The sequence below is a fragment of the Chinchilla lanigera genome, unplaced genomic scaffold, assembly GCF_000276665.1.
Source record: "Chinchilla lanigera isolate Chin_1 unplaced genomic scaffold, ChiLan1.0 scaffold00069, whole genome shotgun sequence".
In the NCBI taxonomy this organism is placed as follows: Eukaryota; Metazoa; Chordata; class Mammalia; order Rodentia; family Chinchillidae; genus Chinchilla; species Chinchilla lanigera.
The window spans coordinates 4,435,418-4,458,259 of NW_004955470.1; the positions used below are offsets into that span (position 1 = coordinate 4,435,418).

Below are 22,842 nucleotides of genomic sequence, written 5' to 3' on the forward strand. Positions count from 1 at the left end.
AGCCTGGCTCTTGTACCACCCTGACCTACACTTTCTTAGCCTGAATTTCCTCCCTGCAAAAACATGTAAAGTGATGCCAACCATCAGGGTGCAGGAGACAATGTGGGTATGGCTGGGCTCATGAAGAGAGGCTCAATCTCACTGTTCTCAGCTCTGCTGGCCTTTTGACCTTGGCCCATAGGTATTTTCAAGCATCATTTGTTCTTTTTTCTCACACAAGCAGTACTACACAATATATGCATTTTTTCTTGTTAAAATTAAACAACCCAGAAAGCACAGGTTAAATTTAAGTGCCCACAACACATCCAGTGATTTGTGATGCTGCTAGCAGTCTGATCTGAGTGACTATAAGGCACAGTAGCCTGGGTTCCAGTCCTAAGACTTCATGGAAGCCATCTCTACCGACCAAGGTCACAGATAACACTCTGACCGCCAGGCTGTGTGGAATGTTGCCTGCTCCTGCTCCGCTGGCTTCCTGGGACGTGCTGACCACATGCCACTGGACCTCTTTCCTACCTGGGCTCTGTCACAATGGCTGCTGGCTGCCTTTGTGCCAGTCTTGCCCTCAGGAGTCTGTCTTTAGCCCTCTCTTGCCCCACTTCTCAAGATCAAGTTCTGAGCAGACAATTCTGCCAAGATGTTCCACAGCTACCTTCAACTCAGCAGACACTACAGGCTATCTGTGCTGTTTCCTGTCCTAAGAGTAACCATCACGGTAGCGACAACCTACAACAGAGGTGGTGACAAGTGGAGGCTCAGATGAGTAATTTTCTCTGAAAGTCAGAGTTCATAAGTGGCAGAGCTAGGATTTTTTTTTTTTTTTTTTTTTTTTTTTTTTTTTTTTTGGGTTTTTCTCCGGTACCGGGAACTGAACTCACGACCTTGCGCTTGCCAAGCAGGCGCTTTTGCCGCTGAGCTAAATCCCCAGCCAGAGATAGGATTTAATCTGGGTTTGCCTGATGGGTGGGCCTGGCCTCCTGATGTGGTATCACTGTGTCACTCCTTGCCTTTGATAAAGCCACAGCGTGCCAAACTTGCAGCGAGAATGAGTGTAGTTACTGCAGACACTGAGAATGGACTTGCCAGGTTCAGAGCTATTTTGGGTTCTAGCCCTCAACCCAGCATGGCCTCCGCCCAGGCCACAGAGTGTAAGTGTTCCAAGTAGGAGACACCACAGAAGGACAGCATCCCGTGACTGTCCAGCTACACAATCCTTAGCAGGGGGCTGGGGATTTAGCTCAGCGGCACAGTGCCTGCCTGGCAAACGCCAAGGTTGTGAGTTCGATTCCCGGTACCGGGAAAAAAAAAAATCCTGAGCAGGCCAACAATAAACAAAGTGGATTCCTGCGCCCTCTTTGCCAGGAAGTGACTGGAGGGAGGATGAGAATGAGCTGGAAGCTGCCCAACCAGAAAAGGGAGCTCAGGGAGATGGTCACATTAATTGGGAGAGAGGCCACTTTCAATGGCTTGCAAAAGCTAGACCTAAGCTCAACCTAAGCAATGAGTTTTGCTTGAGATACTGGGTAGGTGGAGGGTTAAGAACAGGCTGCTTCTAATAACAGAACGCTCATCTATCAGGTAAACATGATGACCCTATGCAGGGGTGGGGGTTACCAGATTTAGAAAGCCAAGAGACTTGCAACATGATGATTCTGCAGTCCAGGATCAACGCCTACCTTATTTTCTTGGGCGGGGGGTGCTGGGGATGGAACCCAGAGCTCTGCACATGCTAGGGAAGTGCTCTACACTGAGCCACTGGGCCACACCTTTAGCCCTAAAGTTCACTATAAAGACTGTTTTTCTACATATACGTTATACTTCAATAAAAACACTTACTGAAGCAAACTATATATACTCTGGGTCCTTCTGTCTTTCCAAACAGCAGCAGTGGGGAGGAAAACAAAGCAGTGTGACCGCTCATGTGAAGCATGTCACCACCGTCTCTTCATGGGTTCACCGTCACTAGCAACGTGCTGCCCATGCTCCATCATTACCCTTTAGTAGATGCTCTGGGGCTACTGCGAAATTTAACGAAGAAAACCTTTTTAAAAAATTTTTAAATTTTTAAAAAACTATTCAGTTTCAAATGAATAGTTCTGAGAACAAAAGTGGAACTATCAAGGGAGAAGCCTACTTCAGACCCATACAATGACTTACTCAAATTGACTGTCCAACTCTTTGTGATAATAAAAGATAGTTTATTTTAATTATGCCCAGAGTAGGGAAAAACATGTGTAACTTGATCTGATTTTTTAAGAAGAACTTTTAAGTACCCATGTAACATTACTAAAAAGTTACTCTAAAATATGTAAGTTCTATTAATAGGTTAATCAAAAGAGGAGTCTATACAAGTTAAGAAATCACGTTCAAGACATTTTACTATTTTACAAACACAAATGTATGTGATTTGAAGAGGACTCAGCATAGTTAGTCTTCATATCACTGGGGCAAAGAGATTCTTAAAAGCAGTTTAAGACTCTGGGATGTCAGGTTTCTTCCTCTCTCCTAGGTCCACCAAGCTCCCTATCCTGTGTGTGAACCAAAGGCAGAAACTGCTTGGTGATCAGTGGCACAGGTGCTTAAACAGCTTGAAGTAATATATATTAACATGCTGCCTCTGGAGAGAAAGGAAGACATAAAAGTCCAGGCTGTAAAGAGCTAACACTGAGCTACAGCTAGAGGCCACTGCCTAGTCTTGTTCACTTTGTTTTGAAAGTTACGAGGCAGCCTACCCACTTGTGTGTGGTAGGCAGACAGCTAAGATGGTGCCTGATGATCCCTACCTCCTGACATTTATGCCCTTGCGGAGTTCGCTTTCCTGGAGTGTGGGCTGGACTATAGTTCTAGTGAGCGGAACACTAGAAAACTGATGGGATGCCAGCTGGGCACGGTGTTGTACACCTGTAATCTGAGCACTCAGGAGGCTGAGGCAGGAGGATCACCATAAGTCTGAGGGCAGCTTGGGATACAAAGTGAGTTCAAGTCCACTGCTTGGAGTATACAGCGAGACCCTGTCTCAAAAAACCAGAAAGAATTGATGGGATGCCACTCCCAGTAGGTCCCAGAAAAGTGACTTCCATTCTGCCAGCTTTTGTTCTCTTGTGCTCTCTTGCTTGCTCATTCTAGAGAGGCCAACTGACACCTGTAACTGCTTGATAAAAGAGAGGAGCCACCATAGGCCTCTGCCATGGGTGACAAGGAAACCAAGGCCCTTAGCCTGTGCCTTGTGCCTGTGAAGAACGGAATCTGCTGTCAACCAGCCGCGTGAGCTGGGTCAGACTTAAGATGCAGGTCAGACTTAAGATGACATCATCCTGGCTGGCCAACATCTGGGGGGACTTGGCTCAGCTGCCCCCACGGTCCTGACCAGAGGAACTGTGCCATGGTAGCTGGTGGTGTGTGAAGCCACTGGGGTAGTTTGTTTCTCTGAAACAGTTAACCAAGGCAGTACACAGAACTCTAAAGCAGAGCTCAGCAAACTGCTCCTGTAAACGGTCAGACGATAAAATTTTCAGCTCAAAGGGGCCACACTATTTCTGTGGCAACTACCCAACTCTGTGGAAGCATGAAGGCAGCTACCGACGACAACTTATAAACAAATCACCGTGGCTGTGTTGGAATATAAATTCCAAAACTTGGGGGAAGGGAGCTGGCCTGCTGGCTGCGGTTTGCCAACCCCTGCTCTACAGGTGAGGCTGAATGGAAATCCTTTTTTTTCAGTTAAAAAAGGCAGATGTTCTCCATTTTACTACTCTACCCCAAATTATTTTTAACAACAAAAAAAAGCTCTTTTATCACAGTAATGCCTTAATCACCGACAGCTGAAAAGGAGAACAGTAGCCATCCAACAAACTTCTGATTTTGAGAAGCTATCTAAGACAATCCGAACTTATCTTTTTTTCTGACCCATGGATACTTCTATTTGTAGAGTGATAGGGACTTTGACGTCTGACAGTGGACAGGCACTTGAGGCAGAGAACACCCCAGGGGAGCTGTTTATCCAACCTCAATCCCGACAGCCCTTGAGCCCTTGTGCTTTGCTTCCCCCACAGTCCCTGCCTTCCTGTCAGAGGGAACAGGTGATGGTTACCTTTGCTTTTTGACAGTGGCGATGGAGGTTGCTCTGTAAACACTTCTAGGGGTGGGGAGTCATGGTGGTCGAAGTCTTTGTCCATGGCTTCTATGAGACTGGTGATGTCTGAGTCCTCTGAGCTGTGCCTTGTGCTGCTGGCACGTTCTGGGTGGGAAGGGTGCGTTAGGGGGGCAGGCGACAGCCGCTCGGGCTGTGGCTCCGGGTGCTGAGGCACTGGTGGTGGTGGTGGCGGCGGCTGCGAGTGCTGTTCCAGTGGGCTGTGGCCATGATGCTGGCCGCTGTGCTGGTTCTGCTTTGCCCCTTTGGACTTTCTGCCCACTGCGTGGCCCTGGGTCACTGCATTCGCCTCTAAGACAAGGGGGCTTGCTTTGCCTGTAGATTGTGAGGCGGCTGCTTGTGCAGAAGTCCTGCCTGAGGTACCGGAACTGTTTTTGGCCCTGACGGTGTCCACGTCAGCCGAATTTCTATTGCTGTGGCTGCTGTGCGGGGGGACCGATGAGCCACACTGCTTGTGACTCCCTGCACTGGGTCGGGACGATGAGCCGCCTGCTCCACAGAAGCCTCTACCATGACTGGGGTCACAGCCGAGGTTCAAGCTGAAAAAAGGACCAACTTCTTACAGATACAGGTAAGTAAATAGCAACCCACAGTATCTAATATTAAATTTATTTCACCAGTATGGCCATCACAAATAGAAACAGAAAAATACAGCAAGAGGCAGGAATAATTGGCACAACCTTCCAGGGCCTCTTCTATGTGCAAATTTTATAAATCAACTCAGTGATCTAAAAGTTCAACCTGCACCAATGTGGTAAAAAAACACCTGGCATGAGTGCTTAGTAACAGTGCTACTTGCCAGAGTACATATTACCGAGTAATTAGAATTACAGGTTTTCTTTTTTTTAACCCTCTCAAGCAAAGATAAACAGAAAGACGTCATTTTTCCTTGTAGTTATGTCAGTCAGATCTACATATACTAGAGAACTGCCTGTATCATGTGAACGTACTTTCCTTCAGACGAGATGCCGACAATTCTCCTGAGATCGAAGGGCCTTCCCACATCAAAGGGTGGGTTCGAGGCTTCAAAAGAAAGTCGCCTTCGAAATGGCTCCCAGATTCCTTGAGCTTCCAAATAGGCCGTTCCAATGACCAAGAGAAACAGTGCACTGCAGGGGTGGAGAATCAGGACTGTTAGTGCAAGAGTACGGAACTGACTAGTACACGCAGAGTTTTTGGTAAAGAACACTATGATACAAAGAAAGGAGATGTTCATGACAGTTTTTAATGGACAAGACAAAAAAACCAAAACAAAGTACTTTGGATGAAAATCTGCAGACCCATTTTTTTAAGATGCCATCTTACACGAGACTTTATATGAAGGAGATAATTATTTTTATCAGGAGAAACACCTGGAGGACAATTTTTCCTTTACTGAGTGGAATCTGAGATTCAACTCTGGGGCCAACTCTTTTTACTTTAAAGGTTATGTCAGGTAACTAAGCAAATTATATTTGACTGTCTAAAGCACATAATGAAATATACTGCCAAAAAAACCCCCCCGAGGACTTAAAAAATATTTCTAATCAGTTTCATGTTACTGAGGCACACAATTTATGTTAAGTAAATCAAGTACCTTTACCTGGTAAACTATAGGTATTTATTTCTTATGAAATTAACATGTACTTAATTTGTGTAACAAATTTCAACGGTAAAGAAGGCTATTTATTGTATACTGAGCCCAAGAAAGGCTTGGCTCTAATGACCTGCAAAGTAGGTGAGCTTGGTGAAGGCACAGTTCCGTCTGTTCGCTTGCTGCCACCTCTCAGCACTTAACATAGTGACTGGGATGCTGTGGACACCTGGTAAGTGGTGTCTAGTGACAAGTGAATACCAACCTCCAAAGAAGACACAAGTACCTCATTATTCCTGAGATGATGATGTACAGAGCCAGCTCCCAGTTGGGCCTGGGTAGGGCTTCTGCACAGGTTGCTAACATGTGGTATGGGAGGGATGCATTCAATACGAATATAAACTCAGAGCCACTGGTTGTTATGAACTTCAGTTCACGAATAACTCTAGAAGCCGTGAAATCAGGAGTAAACCTAAGACGGAAGGACAGCAGTAAGACTGAGGCTTAAAAATAGACGATAAGCAGTTTAAACAAAATACCGGTCCTGTAAATGAAATAAGAACTTGAATGTGTTGTCCCATGACGTTAATGTACACTTGTGTTCTGTGGATAATTTGAGAAATTACATAAAGGGGAATAATAATCAGCTTTTCAATATTAATACAGACGGTAGTGTCTGGGCTGTCCCTTATTTTTTCCTTTTCTTTCTCTTTTACCTAGGCTACAATGCCAATAATGCTTTAAAAAAAATTCCTAGCCCAGTGTTTTTTATTATCCCCTGCAGTACTGCTTACTGTTACAAGTGCTTTATGTTTTGCTTACTTTAGGCACCTGGAGGAAAATGGTCTTATTCCTTAGTGTACTTCTAGATGTCAAGCAGTATGCTTTGTATGTAGTAATATCATGAAGTTATTATTCAATTAAGGGAAGAGAGGTTTTATTACATAAACTTTATAACAAAACAAGTTATCAATTAATTGTTAAAATATGCGACAACTATTACTGATACAGGCATTAAGACTGCCCTCTAACTAAAGTATCATACATTCTTTGTGTACAACCTGCCCTGTGGCTAAGACACACTTTATAACAACATCTTAGGTGTTAACAACTCTGAGAATAATTTTGAAACTGTTTTCTAAGATTATCTCTCTACTTAGAAGACACAATTTTCACAATTTTGAAAATAAAAATATAAAGAAATTGTAGCTGAAGATTATGTGAAAACATAATCAAATGAGGGGCTGGGGATTTAGCTCAGCGGCACAGTGCTTGCCCGGCAAGCGCGAGGTCGTGAGCGTGAGCTTGATTCCTGGTAACGGGGGGCGGGGGGGGGGGAGGGATCAAATGAAACATTTGATGAAGACCTCTTATTTTTTGCAAATATGAAAATGTACCTTTGCACAAGACTGAATAAGTGAGTCAGTACATTGCACCTTCTAAGAAAATACTTACAATATGACTATGTCTCTAGAGGCGTTAGCACTTAGTGCAAACTCTTGACAATTAACGACTTTAAAGCCATAGCCTTCACATGCATATCCACTGATTTCAATGGTTTCTATGTGGATTGGAAGTTGTCCTGTATTTTCTACTTTAAAAGTTCTTTTCAATGTGAAATTTGGTTCTCTTAGTCTCAGACCTAAAGGAAAAAAAAACAAGAATGAGGCTAAATCTTCGTATCGCAAATGGTACATCATACATTACATACGTTAAATATATAATCTCTGTATGCCAGAGATTGTGAATCACCCCGACAAGTGAAAGAAATCAGCCACTCTTCAAGTTCATCAGGATGGCAAAATTTTACTTTTCATACCTGAGTATGCCACTTTCCATCATTAAAGATCCAAGTCAAACAACCCTGAACGCATGATACTGATTTTTTTAAGATCTTATGCATTTACCACCAATACACAGGTGTGCATAAAGAGAAACATTTCTGGCTTTTCAAATTGTTTGCTGTTGAAAGTATGTGCTAAAATTTGTGCTGCAGACACTGTTGGGAATACTCACTGTCTGTACAATCTTTTAACAATGCTTCTGTGATTTTGAAGCGTAAGGAACTTCCTGCACCTGGAAGCTTGCCTGCCACCCTCAAGTTCTCGGTCGTTCCTTGTCCTTGGACCATCACAGCATCCATCACAGTCAGGTTATTTCTATGCAAGAACAAGAATTACACATCTTTCCCCATTAAATCTGCATAATCATTCCTTGTATAATTTCCACTGTTATTTTATGAGTCATCACACAGAAATTAATATATTGATTGGGCATGGGACACAGGCCTGTTAACTCGGCTACTCAAGAGACTCAGGCAGGAGGATTACAAATTCAAGGCCTGCCTGTGTGGCTTAGTGAGACCTTGTCTCACAAAGGAGGGGTAGGCTATATAGCTCAGTGGTACAGTTCTTGCCCACCTGCCTAGTACAAAAGAACCTGGGTTCAATCCCTACTACTGCCAAAAAGAGATGAATACACCAAATTTAAGGGTAGAACTTTAAAAATGCACAGAAAAGAGCAAGTGTTTCATGTTTTGGGGTCACACACAGTACAATACAATATGATATTATGCGTGTTTTTGAGGTTAGAACTTAAGGATTTTGATATAAATACTAAAAACCAACCCATACTTACATCACAGAACTTACCTGACTATGATTAGTGAAGAAACAGTTCTGTTGTGAACTGGAGTAAACCTTACTTTGACAGATTTCTTTTCTCCAGGTTTTAAAATTAGGTTTAAAATGAAATGTCGAGAGGGGCCCTCTGTAAATCCTGTTGAACTCTGCAGGGGATGAGCCTGGAATCATTGAGCAGACAAACAGGCATCATTAATCTATTCTCTGGAAAATGTATTTTCCCTTACCCTGTCTCCAGCCCAGGAAACTTCCTCAAATTGATTATGCAAATGTTTTCATCCTTCATGATTTAGACACTGGTCAGCCAGCAACCAGGGCTGGGCACCTAGAGATGAGACTTCATATCCTGCGTGAAGCCCACCATGGCTTTGCTCCCGAGGTCACTGAAGTCCTCAGTTCTGCACTAGATGTTTGCTTCTATGCACAGATATTTTAAATCTTAATGGGACACACAGAGAAAAGGTCACAGGCCTAAGGCAAACAAAGGCTCAAGGCAGGCACAAAGCAAATATCTGCATAACCCTTAGCTCCTCCTGATGCTGCCCCATGCCTCTCCACAGAAGGAGCCAGCTGAGGGCTTTAGGTCACGGCATGTTTTACTTGTAAAAGTATCTCTAATTCTTATTATCTCTCCTTGCATTTTATTTTGAAAATTAGGCATATAGGTACTGCTTCATAAATACCCAATGATTTAAAGTTTAGAGAATGGTTTAATATTTAAAAATCTGATTTTGATGGCCAGTTACAAATAAGGTTAAAAAGCCTTTCAAAAAAAATTAAAAAAAAAAAAAATAGATCACATAAAGATCCACTATTCTGACTGTTAAGAAGGATCCAGCCTAAGCATTTGGGGGAAGGGCTCATCATACTTGGCTGTAGTGTCCCCAGCTCTTCATGACTCTGCCTCTCGGGCAAACTCCCCTGGACATAGTCAGTTGAGCAGACATAACCAACAGGTTAAAACGGATCTTTAAAAATTAAAGAGAAGCTATTTTTCCACTATCCTCCTCACAACAGAAACTCCCACCCCTAGCCTTGGAGCCAAGGAGGTTTGCACAGAATTGGATTTTCAACATTTTCTGTGCCTTTTTGTGGCAAAGCCTCCTAGGAACTGACAGATCTGTCTCTACTTGTACCAGTGCAGGTCTACAGATAGAACTTACACCCATGGACTCTATGAAGCATAGTACTTCCTAACTCTTGCTTCTGAGGCAGAATTTTCATCTACATCTTACACTGCTTTCTGTCAATGCCTACTGGGACAGCAGAACATTCTGACCGCTCTAAGGTGCTGGTGAATAAGCTCCCTTTTAAATATTCTTGGTAATTCATGGATACTATGATATGCTATACATGTGTTTCCAACAAACACTAGTGAATTTAAACTCGGATAACATGAGAAACACTACAGGGTGTTGTGGTACCTCTGTGCTACCACTAAGCTCTGGTTCTCCCATGAACCTCTGGGATTTCAGAGATCCTTTCAGGGCACTCACGATGTCAAAATATTTTCATCATAATACTGGCACATGATTTGCATTTTCACTGCACTGACATTTGCACTGATGGTCAGCAAAAGCAAGGGAGGGTAAAACTGCGGACCCTTTCCCTTGAATCCAGGCAGTGGTGTCTAACTTCCTGAGTGGCCACTGCATGCTTCACTGTCATGCACTTGTAATGAGATAAAAAAGTCCTTAGCTGGGTGTAGTGGCACTATCCTGGCACTCTGCGAAGCTGAGGTGGAAGGATCACAAGTTTAAGCCCAGCCTGAGCAACTCAGTCAGACTCTGTCTACAAAATATAAAACTAAAAAGTTAAAAAGGGGCTACGGATGTAGAAATAATAAACATTAAATTTATTAATCTCACCCCGGGGCTCACGTCTCTTTAATAAAAAGGGAGTACGTAGAGATCAACACTCCAGCACAAGGCCGGTTCATGCCGTCCTGAACAGCTACTGTATGTGAGATGAAATGAACTAGCTTATAGCTATTCACACTTGAGTAGCTGGCATGCATTTTCATGAAAATAAAGGATTTTGAACCCTTAAGGAAAACACAAATATTTGTTGCTAATAATGAAAAATAAGTTTCTGAGCAAAATCTGAAATTTTATATAAACTATATCCACTCCTATGAGCTTGGCAGCTTTCTAATACTCAATTTTCTGATGAGATTGGTGGCTATGTTAATGAACGTGATCTTCTGGATACTGTACAGTCAACTGTGTCAACATCTGTAAGGCCTGCACATCTCAGTGAATCAGCCTTTTCCTAATAACTCCTATGCAGTGTTAGGACTAGAAAGACAAGATACTCCTTGTTTTTCCAATTATGTAAGTATCAGGCCACATTTTCATCAGATAGTTCAACCAAAAAACATGTGAGAATCAAGGACACAGATATGAAAATGCATCTGTCTACTAAGTCAGAGAGCCACTAAGAATGGCTTACAAAAATGTAAAATAAGCCATTCTTGCAAAATAAGTGTTTTTCTTAAAATTTAGCTAGTTTTCTTTTTTTGGTATGGGGAATCGAACTTACAATCCTGCACTTGCCAGGCAGGCACTGTGCTGCTGAGCTAGATCCCTGGTCCATAGTTTTCATTTTTTATTTTATGTTAAATGGAATAGGTTTATTATTCTAAATGAACAAAATTAATATATTAAAGAGGCCTCAATTTCAATTTGTAATATGCTGAAATATTAATAGGTACAATCTATATAAACAAGAAATCTCTCTGGGCTCCTCAACAACTTCAAGACTAACAGAATCCTGTGACCAAATATTTTGAGAACCACGATTCTACGGCACTACAGAACACTGGAACAGAATTTATCTTAAGCTCCTCTTGGGAACACCCATGGAATATTTTATTCAGAATAAATTTCTGAGGTTCAGAGTATTCATGTATTTTCCTATGAAGTGTCCAGTTTCGTGCTTTTTATCTTACAAATACTACTTGTATGCAATAAAATAAAAAAGGTAATTATTAGTTCATGTATGTCTTTTTGAGACAGTCTCGCTATGTAGTGTAGGCTGGCTTTGAACTCATCCTGTAGCCCAGGCTGGCCTGAAACTCAAAGCAATGCTCCTGTCTCAGCCTCCTGAGTGCTGGGATTATAAGCATGCACCGCCATGCCCAGCTAGTTCATTTATGTCTTAAGTGTATTTTTTTTTTTCTTATAAAGACAGAGGAAGTGAAATTCTGGTTATTGAGCTTTCCTGATATCCTCCAATAAATTTGTTACACTGGCATTTTATAAGTGGGAAAAGCAAAACACAGAGATTCCAAGAGAAAGGCATGAGACTAAACACATGACTGTCTAAATTTCAGTCTGGGGCTGCAGCCATGAAAAGCAGCAGCTATGGGAAAGAACACCATATTTCAAGAACTATCAGGTGTCTGGTTTGATAAGGCTACTAAGCACTTCCTCATCAGCAGTGATCATGTGGTATGGACAGGGGTCTGGAATCTGAGAACTAGATTAGAATTTGGCCCTGGGCAGAAGAGCAGGAGGCCAACAGAACCTGGCCAGACTGTAGGGGCTCTCGCTCCAAACAATGTCCTCCTTACTGACTTTCCCTCTACAACAAGGCCTTGTACGGTAATGAGTGGTTAGTGGCTGCTCAGCCTGAACGACAGAGAACAGTCTGGTTCCTAGACCAAATCAGCCTGCGTATACACTTATGAACTCAGGAGCATGTACTGAGTGAAAAGTTCGCATACTGCTGTGCTAAGCATGGATACAGCCAGTCACAAAGCTCATACTCATGGGGCTTATAATTTTATCAGAAAGCATTCATAAAGAGACTTAAGCGATCAAGCTCAATATTTTGATGCCTGCTAAACATAAATTATGTATTGGTTTATTCTTCATCTATACAATCTCAGAATTTCTGGCAGCTTCCTGAGCTAAATAATGCTTTCAAAGAGGAACCTTCTGCTTAGGGTGCTCAGCAAGTTTTCTCAGTTTCTCTAACTGCTCTGATTTCCTTAGTAGCTTGTCCTTCGGCCAAATTTAAGGGCAGCCAATAAGTTTCTTTCACACTTGCACTAACCACAGTACTGAACAGTACTAAGGTTGAATACTTACACTGTTTCTGTAGACTTGGAATTCTAGTGTTCTCAAATCTATCTTTCCCGCCTTACTCAAGTTAAACCTAAAATAAAAAACTCATATAAATGTCTTCTGAAGTAGCATCATAAAGAGATTATGGGCTATATTTGTAAATTATCTTTTGGCAAGCTTTAGGATCAATATTAATAATCTTCAAAATTAAAGGCTATTTACTTTTAAAAAATGAAAATATATGAAAAATTCCACCCGTCTTCTCTTTACAGATTTGTTAGGAGGGAGTTTCACATTGCCTCAAATTGAAAGCTTTTCTCAATGCTGAATGTAGTATGAACCCCTCTCCCTAGCATCTTCTCTCAACTTTACAGATTAGAATCTCATTAGGTTAAACCTATTACTGTATGAGCTACAATAATATTTCAAATGTATAAAACAATAATTTCGATAGAGTACTGTATAAAACATTTGGACTATGATAACAAAGCAGTGCTTACCTTGAGACTAACTTATCTACAAATACTGAAGGGTTGGAATATAAAGCCAGGGGAACAAACTGAACATAGACAGGAACATCTGCAGGATTTTCTAAGGTAATCTCTTCTTCCTTAAACAAAGCAATGAAATGTTAAACCACAGATTTCTACAGTTGAAAGTAACAATCAACTATAGTTAAAAGCAACAATCAACTAAAAGTAACAAAATGTATAATCTTATTACATATTTTTACAATCTGATGTTATTTTGAATACTTACTGAGGAGCAGTTTGTATTTGTGAGTGGGAATTTCAAGTGCCGGGGTGAACTAAGTATGGAAGGCCAGGAGAGTTCGGCAGTGATTTTTGAAACTATATTTTTCTGAAGGTCTGTATTTACTTCAAATACAGCGCTCAATCTAGAAAAACAATTTGTAAGTCGCTATATCAAAATGAGATATTTGAGTTGTCTAAACATAAAGAAATTTTATTACATGTGTGTACTTGAGAAAGTTGATTCTGGTCTTGAAAACTACACAGGTTTATTCACTGTTGTATTTTCCTAAGCTTTTAATGCTGTATGATTTTGGCCTGTCTTTATTTTGGCCTAAAATGTCTGTCATTGGTTGTCTGTATTGCTTTTGTACTCTGTAAAGGATGACAGATCTTAGGAATAGCTTGAATAGTGTCAGTGCAATCCTGAATAAGTTAAGCCTCTTAAAGGATAAATTCAGTAAGAAAAGTTTGGACTACATTAGATAATTAGAAAAAGCACATATACACAGATAACTTATGATGCTATGGGGATCCTAAAGCATTTTACACGTCTAAGGGAAGGATCTAGACCCCAACAGCAGGATGTTGTAGTAAAACTAATTAGGAGGCAGTAAACTGCTTGGCATATGGCTTTTACCCCCCTGCACCCACACAAAAACTAAACAAAATCCTCACATGTAATCCTTACATCCTCTTTCCTTACTTATGAGCACTTATAATCCAGCAGTTTTAAACTCATAACATGTTTATAAACGGGGCTAAAGTCTCTAAGACTAAACACTGAAGCCCATTTTAAGTGGAACATGACTTGAGTTATGAAACTTAGATACTGGTAAGAGTGTAAGTTTTATGAGGCCAGTAGCAATTTCTCTGCGACACGCATACTGACAAGGTGACATAAAGGCAGGAGGAGCAAGGAGTGTGCCACACTCACTGTGCAACCAGGGCATAGTGGTCCAGGGCAGGATGGCGTGCGTGGGGGTGCCGGTGCTCGAGGGAAGGTGGGAATTTTGCTGGCAGGGTGCAGTGCTCCCTGGCTGCTGAGCCTAGGGCAGCCTGAACAAGTTATTTGTTCCTAACTAGACACTAAACTTGGAGATGGCCTGTACTGCACATGTCAATCGGGGAGACACAGGACACAAAGTGGAGCTTGAATTAGTGCTCTCTTCCTAAGTCTATTAGAAGTTTCTTTGTACTCATTTTACTATTTTAAAGTAAAAACTTAACTTTTTTCTGCCTGAAGACAACTTTTCACAACATACAGCATTCGAATAACTCTGAGATTTAATCTTCCATAGTTTGAGAATTTTACAATACTCATGAAGCTGGTTTTTTCTTTTTACTTTTTTTTGAGACAGGGTCACATTATGTAGTTCAGGCTGGCCTCAAACTTGTGGCAAGCCTCCTGCCTCAGCCTCCTGAGTGCTAGAATTACAGGCATGTGTCACTGTGCCCAGCTTGAAGCCAGAATATTTTGATTCTGATACATATATTTCAAATTTGCCAATTAAAAAGACATTTTCATTATTTGTCATATGATTAGTCTAGAAAAATTCTTTTCTGAATAATTCAAGAAGGCCAGTTTTTTATATTACCAACTAAATGTCTGGTTTTAAATCCAAGTGTAGTACTCACTGCTCATTAGCATAGTTTTTAACTTGCGAGAGACACAGTGGGGACCCATCTGAACTGGGCGCCACGTACCTCCTAACAGTCCAGCCCTTGGAAATAGATGAAGAAGATCTTTTCACAAGAAGCAAATACATACTCATCTCTTGCTCTGGGAATAAGCCTCTAGGAAACATTTTCCTTACCTTTCACAGAGCTCAGCGAAAGGTTAAATCTAACTTTCTTAAGGAAATGAGTGTCTCTAAGGTGAACCCTGTAGTCATCCTACAGAAAAACAATTTCAAATAGCTTGTTTGACTTTAAGGAAATGTCTCAAGCATTGGAGAAAAGACAAAAATAGTAGGGTATGTATTACTGAGCAACATGTAATTACTATGGCAACTTAAGATGCCTCACTAATAACTTTCTGCAGATTAGGCTTATTTTCCTAGCTGTAAAGCAAAGTAACCTAATATAAAAATACAGTGATAAAGAAAGTAACTTATGAGGTGAGACGTTTCAAACTTGTAAAGATCACTAAAATACTTGAACCCACACCACTCACCTGTGACCTGAACTTTCCTTTATTCCTGTCCAAGCTCTGAAGAGGCTTTGATGCGAGTCCCAGTCAGCGTCCCACCCATCTTCCTGCATGGCCACCCCGGGCTGCACTTTGGGTTCGGCTGAAACAAGGAAACACAAGTTATAACAGACCCAGCTCTAAAGCTTGTGGTCAATTTCCCTTCACATGACTTCTATGGCACCAAGGAGACAGGGATGGACTTTCACAGTGGTAGCCTTTTATTAAGAGAGCATTTTGCGGGGGAGTGAGGGCAGAAGAGAGAACAGCAAAATAACTTACATTTGGACAGAAAAGGCAAGCCAATATAGCAATGATCCCCGCACTGCAGTCCAGGATCAAAATAAATGTTTGCAATCTATAAAAAGGCACAGGAGAATTATGAATCCCAAATCTATACAAAGTTGTAATAACAAAGTATTAATGGATGGGAATTCTCAAGTACAACATTTTCAAACCTTGGACTTTTTTCCTGGCTCCAAGTCTTCCCTGTTACCCCGTAATCGTTTGTAGTAAAATCGCACATCTTCTGACAAAGATCGTATTTGCTGTATCTTTACCTTCTGTGAGAAGGAATTCATAATATTTAAGCTTTGATGAACTACTTTCCCCTGAAGAGAAACAAACAAACAAACAAACAGACAGAAAAACCTCATTTGTACACAGTCAAATTTTCTTAAGATAATATTTCTAGGAAACCACAGCCCAAAGACCCTTAGGTCTATTCAGTTGATAATCTCTAAATTTTAATCAAGAGCCACCAAAAACCCCCCAAACAAAACAAAACAAAGCACACAAACTTCTTCTGTTGTTATAGCATGTTTCAAAAATTGGGGGACAAATCTTTGCAAACAGCACTCAGTTTGATGTTAACATATGGAAGATGCCAAAAGAAAGACAACTTTAAATAAAAATCCACACTTTTTCTTTATAAGGAAGTGTTTCTTTTTTTTTTTTTTCCTGAGACAGGGTCTTGCTATGTAGTTCAGGCTGGCACTGAACTCATTACGGCGCCCAGGCTGGCCTCGAACTGGTAACGATCCTCCTCCCTTAGCCTCCTGAGTGCTGAGATTACATGCATGTGCCACCATGTCCAGTTTAAAGTCCTTTTCTTCAAAAAAGAAAAATACTGCTTCAGCCAAAGAGATATTATCTTTTTAAACTATAGATCATCAAGCATCTTAGAAAGTAGCACACACATTAAGTTTTTCAATAACCAGTAACTGCCGTTTCTAGCTACAAGCTTTTCTTTATTAGGGTACTGTCCTGGCTTAGATATACAATGTGCCCCCATATTCCCATGTGTGTGGAAGGTGATGGGATCATAGGGTACTCAGTAGGTGCCTCTATGGATGAGCTCAGTAGCTGAGTATGCTGAGGCTTGTTGGAAATGGGCCACTGGGGGTGTGACCTGAAAGGCTCTATCTCCCTCCCTTGTTTCTCTCTCCATGGCCATCTTCCTCACACAAACACAAACACAAACACAAACACAAACACAAACACAGCTATCTTCCCCAAAATTGTAAAACAAATTAAGCTCATAAACCAAGGCACCACTGCATTTGGGATTAAAAGATTAACGCACAGGGAAGAGCTGAATGATAGTGATGTTGCAACCAGCACTACTCCCTACTGAGACTAGAACACATGGGCAAGATTCCAGAGCACAGCATCTGCGGGTTGTGACGGAAGACACTGGCACAGGTTAACCAGTCACCTGGACGTCACTGGCCTGTAAAAAATACTTCCCTCCAGCTCTCTGGGCTGTGGTGGGGTACCAAGGAGGTCACAGATACGAAAGTCTTTTTTGCAATTATATTCAAATAGTAAGTATTAAACTATAATTTATTTGCAATGTTTATTCTGAGTTGTGGTTTCCATCAGACAGCTTTGGTATTCTCCCTATAATAAAAGAGGTTTTACAGAATTTGGTAATAAAATGTTAATTTATTCCAAGCCAATATCTGGTCCTGAAACTATCTGACAGCATAATATGAAGCACGGTACAGCCAATGCCCTGGTTTAACACAGCTACATTCTTATCTACTTCACCTACCAGCCTTTTCACCATGCCCTCTGTCACCTTTGGAACTAACTACATATTCCCTCCTAGGACCCCTACCCTTCCGGCACCCCACATGGGGAGATTGAATCCAGGGACAGGCGAGTACTCTGGTTGACCACAACTGACCCACTATAGCCACCTTCTAAGGGGTATGCAAAGATTAAGTAGCTCATTAATTGAGAGGGTAACTGAAAGAAGGGACAAGGTTCTTTAGGATACATAATGAAGTCAAGGGTTCAGTAGCTGGTACAAAGTTGAGTGACAGGAAGGTGAAGGTTTTAAGACCTAAACTGAAATGTACTGAACTTCTTAATTCAAAATTTATATTTTTAAGGAGATAAATTTTGAATTTAGGTTTTACCAAATATAGCATTAAGATTTTGCCATGTCTCGTTTCTCCTAATCCGCAGGGTCTCCTATCAAAGGATAAGGGATGCTTCTACATTTGTCCCAGTGTCTTCCTGCAAAGTCAGTACCTTCTGTTTTCCCATTTCTTTTATGCCTTGCTTTCTAGGCTCAAATTCTAAGTCACAGCTTTGATTTCTCATCTACTCAACTCCTTATAGTTGCCTCAATTTGTATGACCTCATTAGGACAGTCAAGCACCATTCAAATGATTCATCTGGAATGTCTGTTGCCTATAAAAGGTTCCCTCTCCATCTCTTCATTCCTTTACTCATGAACTATCTACTGAGTTGCTCTTACTGGAGATAAAAGATCCCTTTCCAAGAGGATCTCAGAGCCTCATGTGGGAGATCAATCTGTAAGAAAATATTCATTGCACGATGAGGAGTCCTACAGACAGAGGATTTGACAGTGTTCTAGGATCACACATTAAACAACTAGAATTGTAGAGTCAGGAAATCTTTAAGAGTCCCTGAACCGGGACACTACTTAACAACTTACAAATGACTTTAGATGGGAGGCTGAGGCAGGAGGATCACAAGTTTGAGCCCAGCCTGGGCAACTCAACAACTCAGTGAGAGCCCATCTCAAAATAAAAATTTAAAACATAAAAAAAGAAAAAAAAAAAAAAAGAAAAGAAAAAGGCTGGGATGTAGTTCAGTGGCAAGGCCTTGGGTTCAGTCCTTAGTAACACACATATACATACACCACACACACATGCATCAATTCCAAGTAACAACAACAACAACAAAAAGATTCAGTCCAGAAATAAAGGTTTCACAGAGTATGTTTCCTACATCCAATTTTATGTGTACAGTCACATACATTTATTTACACAGGTTTATGTGAGCTTTAAATTATGTATTTATACTTACTTACAGTGGAATACACTCAACTCAGCTGGGCTTTATTTAAAATCAAAGAATCCTTTCTGGTGATTAAAATCTAAGTGAGCCAATTCTGCCTTTTTTTTTTTAGCACAAAGTAAACTACTGTAAAAAATATTCTTTGGAAATTATTTTTAAAATTAGCTGTATATGTGTGGCTTGACAATTTTTTATCAAGCTAAATAAAAAATGATCAATTGTGGCAGTTATTCAGATGGTACAAAATATTCTGACTTCATTTTATCATGATAAATCCCTAACTGCTTCCTGCAGTGAGTATACTTTTCCCATTGACATTACACATAAATATACATAAATACATAAAAATATAAGGATTCTCTTTGTGTTTGTTTTTTTGTAACATTTCTAAAATTTTCTCACAAGTGAGGTCATGAGTTCAATTCCTGGTACTAACCCCCCACAAAAGAAAAAAAAAGAATATGACTCTAAAATTCTAGTTTTAATTTTAAAAGGTCTCAAGATATGAAGTTACATCTTAATTCTTTATTTCCACACACTTTATATTCTTTGATAATCAGCATGGTTCATGTGTTTCTATAGATCCCATTTAGATTGTGCTTGTGACCATTTAGACCATAAAAAGACCAGAACCAAAACTGCAAATTAAAAGGACATGGTACAAAAAAGAAAAAAGAAAAAAAGAAAAAGAAGAAGAGAAGCAAAGTTAATGGAACTGAATATTGAAGGGGTGTAGTTCCTTGCAAGGAGGAGAGAGGAGTGGCAGTCAAGGGAGAAACATCAGCAAAGACTGGGGCACATGAAGCAGCTTCACGGCCCCTGCCACAGCCCTCAGCTCCCACGGCCTAGGCAGTGTGTGGGGTGGCCCCCAGGCACTCACAGCTGCTTCCTCCTGTGTCCTGTATTTTCTCCCACCACAGTGTCAATCTTCAAAGCTCAGCTCTGATGATGTCAAGTCTCTGCTCCAAACTTCAGGTTTCCATGGATTTAAATGCACTGAATCTTCTTCATGCTATCCCCCCACCATACCATTTTACCTTCTCTTAAAACTTCCCTCCGTTCTTGCAAACAGGACAACTCACTACTAAACTCCACCTGAACCGATCTGCACCTTGGATGGGTTGGCTGTTCCCTGTCCTGAATGCAAATCCTCACCATTCCTTATCTATCTCTGCCAAAAGAAACTCTAAGCCGGCTCATATGCGCCTCATAATGAAATGCCTCTATGTCCCACTCTAGATACAAAAGTTCTGAAGGAAAGGACTATTTCTTATTTCTCTTTGCATCTTCTAAAGAACGTGGTGTAATAATTACTAAAGAACAACAGACACTACCGTTGAATTCCAGAAACAAAGAGGCAGAGGCAAAGGAAAAAAAAATTAGCAAGAAAAAGTCTACAAATAAAAGTGTCTTACTGGAAAGGAAGGAGGAAGAGCCATATGCTTAGGGAAGCAGGTCAGTGAACCCACTGCAATCACAGCCTTGACAGGAATGGTCAGGATCTGCAGGAAGAAGAGGCAAACCATAGTGAAGTTCATGTGCAAGGCTGTGAGTGATCTCGACAGTTACTGTGTGTTTTGAGGGGTTAAAAAATATCATTTGGGGACCTATATAAGCAATAATCACCTGAGAACCTGTATTAAAGTTACCCACAGATACTGTTTAATCTGGCCAATGTTATCCATAAAATGTAATACAATACAGTATATTTCCAAATGTTGCAAGATACTTTTTAGTAATTCTCTGAAAACACAGTTAACAAGACTAGGCAAAGGGGAAGGAATGAAGACAGACTTTTCAAAGCACAAAAATTTTATAGATGATTAATTTAAAGAGGAAAGTCAAATTGTACTCCTAAAACATTCCAATTTTAGTATATGTGCTGCTGAAGCAAGCACAGTACTCCTAAAACAATGTATATAAAGACCCAGCATTTTCTAGAGCTATGTAATTCTCTACTATTTTGTATACAAAAAAGACAGCAAGCTAACTTTAAAAAAATGAGTTGATCATTCTAGAGTTAGAATCCAACTCACACTCCAATAGCATCACAAATTAGTTACTGATGCAGTGATAAGAAGACAGTCACTCTTATTTTCATCCATGTAATAAAAGCTTGTCTTAATTCTGAAATGTATTTCTATGATGAATATAAGCATGAATTTCTTACTTTCAGATGCAATTCATTTGATATACTCCCAACAAATCACTGATTATTAAATGGCCAATTATGTTTATTTTGCAATTAGGTTTCTTTCACATGAGGGTTTCGTATGCTGAAAACATAACGGGAAGACAAGGGTAACACTTGTTGAATTTAGCAGTGTTTGACTTCCCAAAGAGCCTTTAAATATTAAATTATAAGTATTTAGGTCTGGCAGAAATATATCTATTCAAGATTTTACTGAAAGCCACATTAATCCCACAAAAGTCTTTAAAAAGTTCAAAGAGCCTTTAGAAAAAGAATCCCTTGACACAGAATTTCTCTTGTAAATGTAACGTAAGAACGCAAGCCCTGACTCCTGATGTTGCCCTCCTTTTTGGAGTTGTTACACAGAAGGATATTTATGAGAGCAGGAAGAATCAGATACCGAGCTTGGGAAATTCAGTCATGCTTTGTGCAATCCACTAGTCATCTGCAATCAGGATTCTAACAGAACAGTTCCAGAGGTGCTACGGTACTGCTATGGCTTGTGTGTAAATGTCCCCCAAAAGCCTTATAGGCTCACAGGTGGGGCTTTTTGGAGGTGGCTGGATCTAAGGTGTGTCAGTATGGATTAAGGGTGTGATAACTAAATCAGTCTGCTGATTGGTTCAGCATAGTTCTGGGTGTGGAAAATGGGAAGGCCCATCCTGGGTGTAGGCAGCACCAACCAACAGGCTTGCAGCCTGAATAGAATAAAGGGGAAAGGGAGGTTGCTGCTTTCTTCCTTTCTTGCTATGGACTGTTTCTCCTCTGCCATGCCCCTCTCTGCTTTGGAGGCAGCTGACTATGGACTGCAACCTCTACTAATATATTTTTATATTATAAAAAGTTTTATATTATAGCTAATATAAACCTTTCCTCCTTTAACTTTGGCTGTTGGGTATTTTGTCTCATTAACAAGAAAAGATAACTAAGAGAGTAATTCTTCTGAAGTTGCTTTTTTAGTTAGGACATTTGGGTTTTATGAGAAAACTACAAATTAAAATACCAGTTTTCAAAGATCAGTTTTTAAAGCATTATACTGGTTAACTGTAATTTTATAAGTAAATTTAGTTCTTTGTTTCTATAAAGATAAAAAACCCCATAAATACATGGCATTTTAATTGATCAGTTTACAAAAAAAGACTTATTCAGAAAAAGCCTATTCACATCAATTTCCAACGAAGCCCTTACCTCATAGTCTGTTGTGATCTGTATGGCTCCATCATGAATCCCTTCTAGTTTTTTTGCAGTAAGTTTGACTCTGAATACCGCAAAATAGCCTGAGGCTAATATAACCTAGAAATGGTAAAAATGACATTATTCAATAGCCTTGCAAGTTCAAGTTTTCTATTACTGTGGAAAAGAAGGTTATAGTCATAAACTGATTTCCACATCCTTATCTTAGTATGACAATGAATTACCATATCATTGTGTACAAGTTCCTCAAAATACTGCCCATCCCTTAATGGTTACCTACTACACTTCATGAGCCACTGAGAATGTGGGCTCTAGGGAGAGCAGTCAGCTCTCAGCTGGGGTGGGCTGCAGAGCTCCTCATTCATTGCCCACACTTTTGTGAGGCCAAAGTGGTAGGGCTAGAGCAGAGTCCACAGCCTTCCTCCAGCCCTTCAGCTACAGGTGGCACAAGCCTGCTCCAGGTGCCAAATGTCACTCTGTATGATAACAGTGACTCCTACACAGCAGCTGAGTAGGGATCCTATCCAAACACCAAACCTATGGCATCCCATGGATGCCCGTCTGTCAGCAGTCTCTGCATAAGGACACTGGGTTCTCCTTTTGTAAAACTGTCCTGAGAAGTATATTCTAACCTGCTCTTTTCCACTGAAGGTGATGCTCCCAATACTCTTTTCAGTAGGTGTTGACTCCCAGTTCCTTTTTCAGCAGTAGTAAGGGATGAGACTGATCTATTTGTTTTCCTT

The 22,842-nt window shown here is 40.6% G+C and overlaps 1 protein-coding gene across 1 annotated transcript in view; it reads right to left on the reverse strand.

Annotated features, from left to right (window-relative positions):
- Positions 1–22,842, reverse strand: part of Tmem131 (transmembrane protein 131) — a 169,323-nt gene that overhangs the window by 24,973 nt on the left and 121,508 nt on the right. The window contains exons 18-31 of the mRNA XM_005400698.2: positions 22,094–22,198; positions 20,130–20,216; positions 15,837–15,989; positions 15,661–15,736; positions 15,364–15,481; positions 13,195–13,333; positions 12,936–13,045; positions 12,460–12,526; positions 8,375–8,526; positions 7,740–7,882; positions 7,179–7,365; positions 6,010–6,195; positions 5,101–5,259; positions 4,091–4,689 (exon numbers count right to left, since the gene is read on the reverse strand). Of these exons, the coding sequence (XP_005400755.1) occupies positions 4,091–4,689; positions 5,101–5,259; positions 6,010–6,195; positions 7,179–7,365; positions 7,740–7,882; positions 8,375–8,526; positions 12,460–12,526; positions 12,936–13,045; positions 13,195–13,333; positions 15,364–15,481; positions 15,661–15,736; positions 15,837–15,989; positions 20,130–20,216; positions 22,094–22,198 (2,281 nt within the window). The remainder of the gene's footprint in view (positions 1–4,090; positions 4,690–5,100; positions 5,260–6,009; positions 6,196–7,178; positions 7,366–7,739; positions 7,883–8,374; positions 8,527–12,459; positions 12,527–12,935; positions 13,046–13,194; positions 13,334–15,363; positions 15,482–15,660; positions 15,737–15,836; positions 15,990–20,129; positions 20,217–22,093; positions 22,199–22,842) is intronic.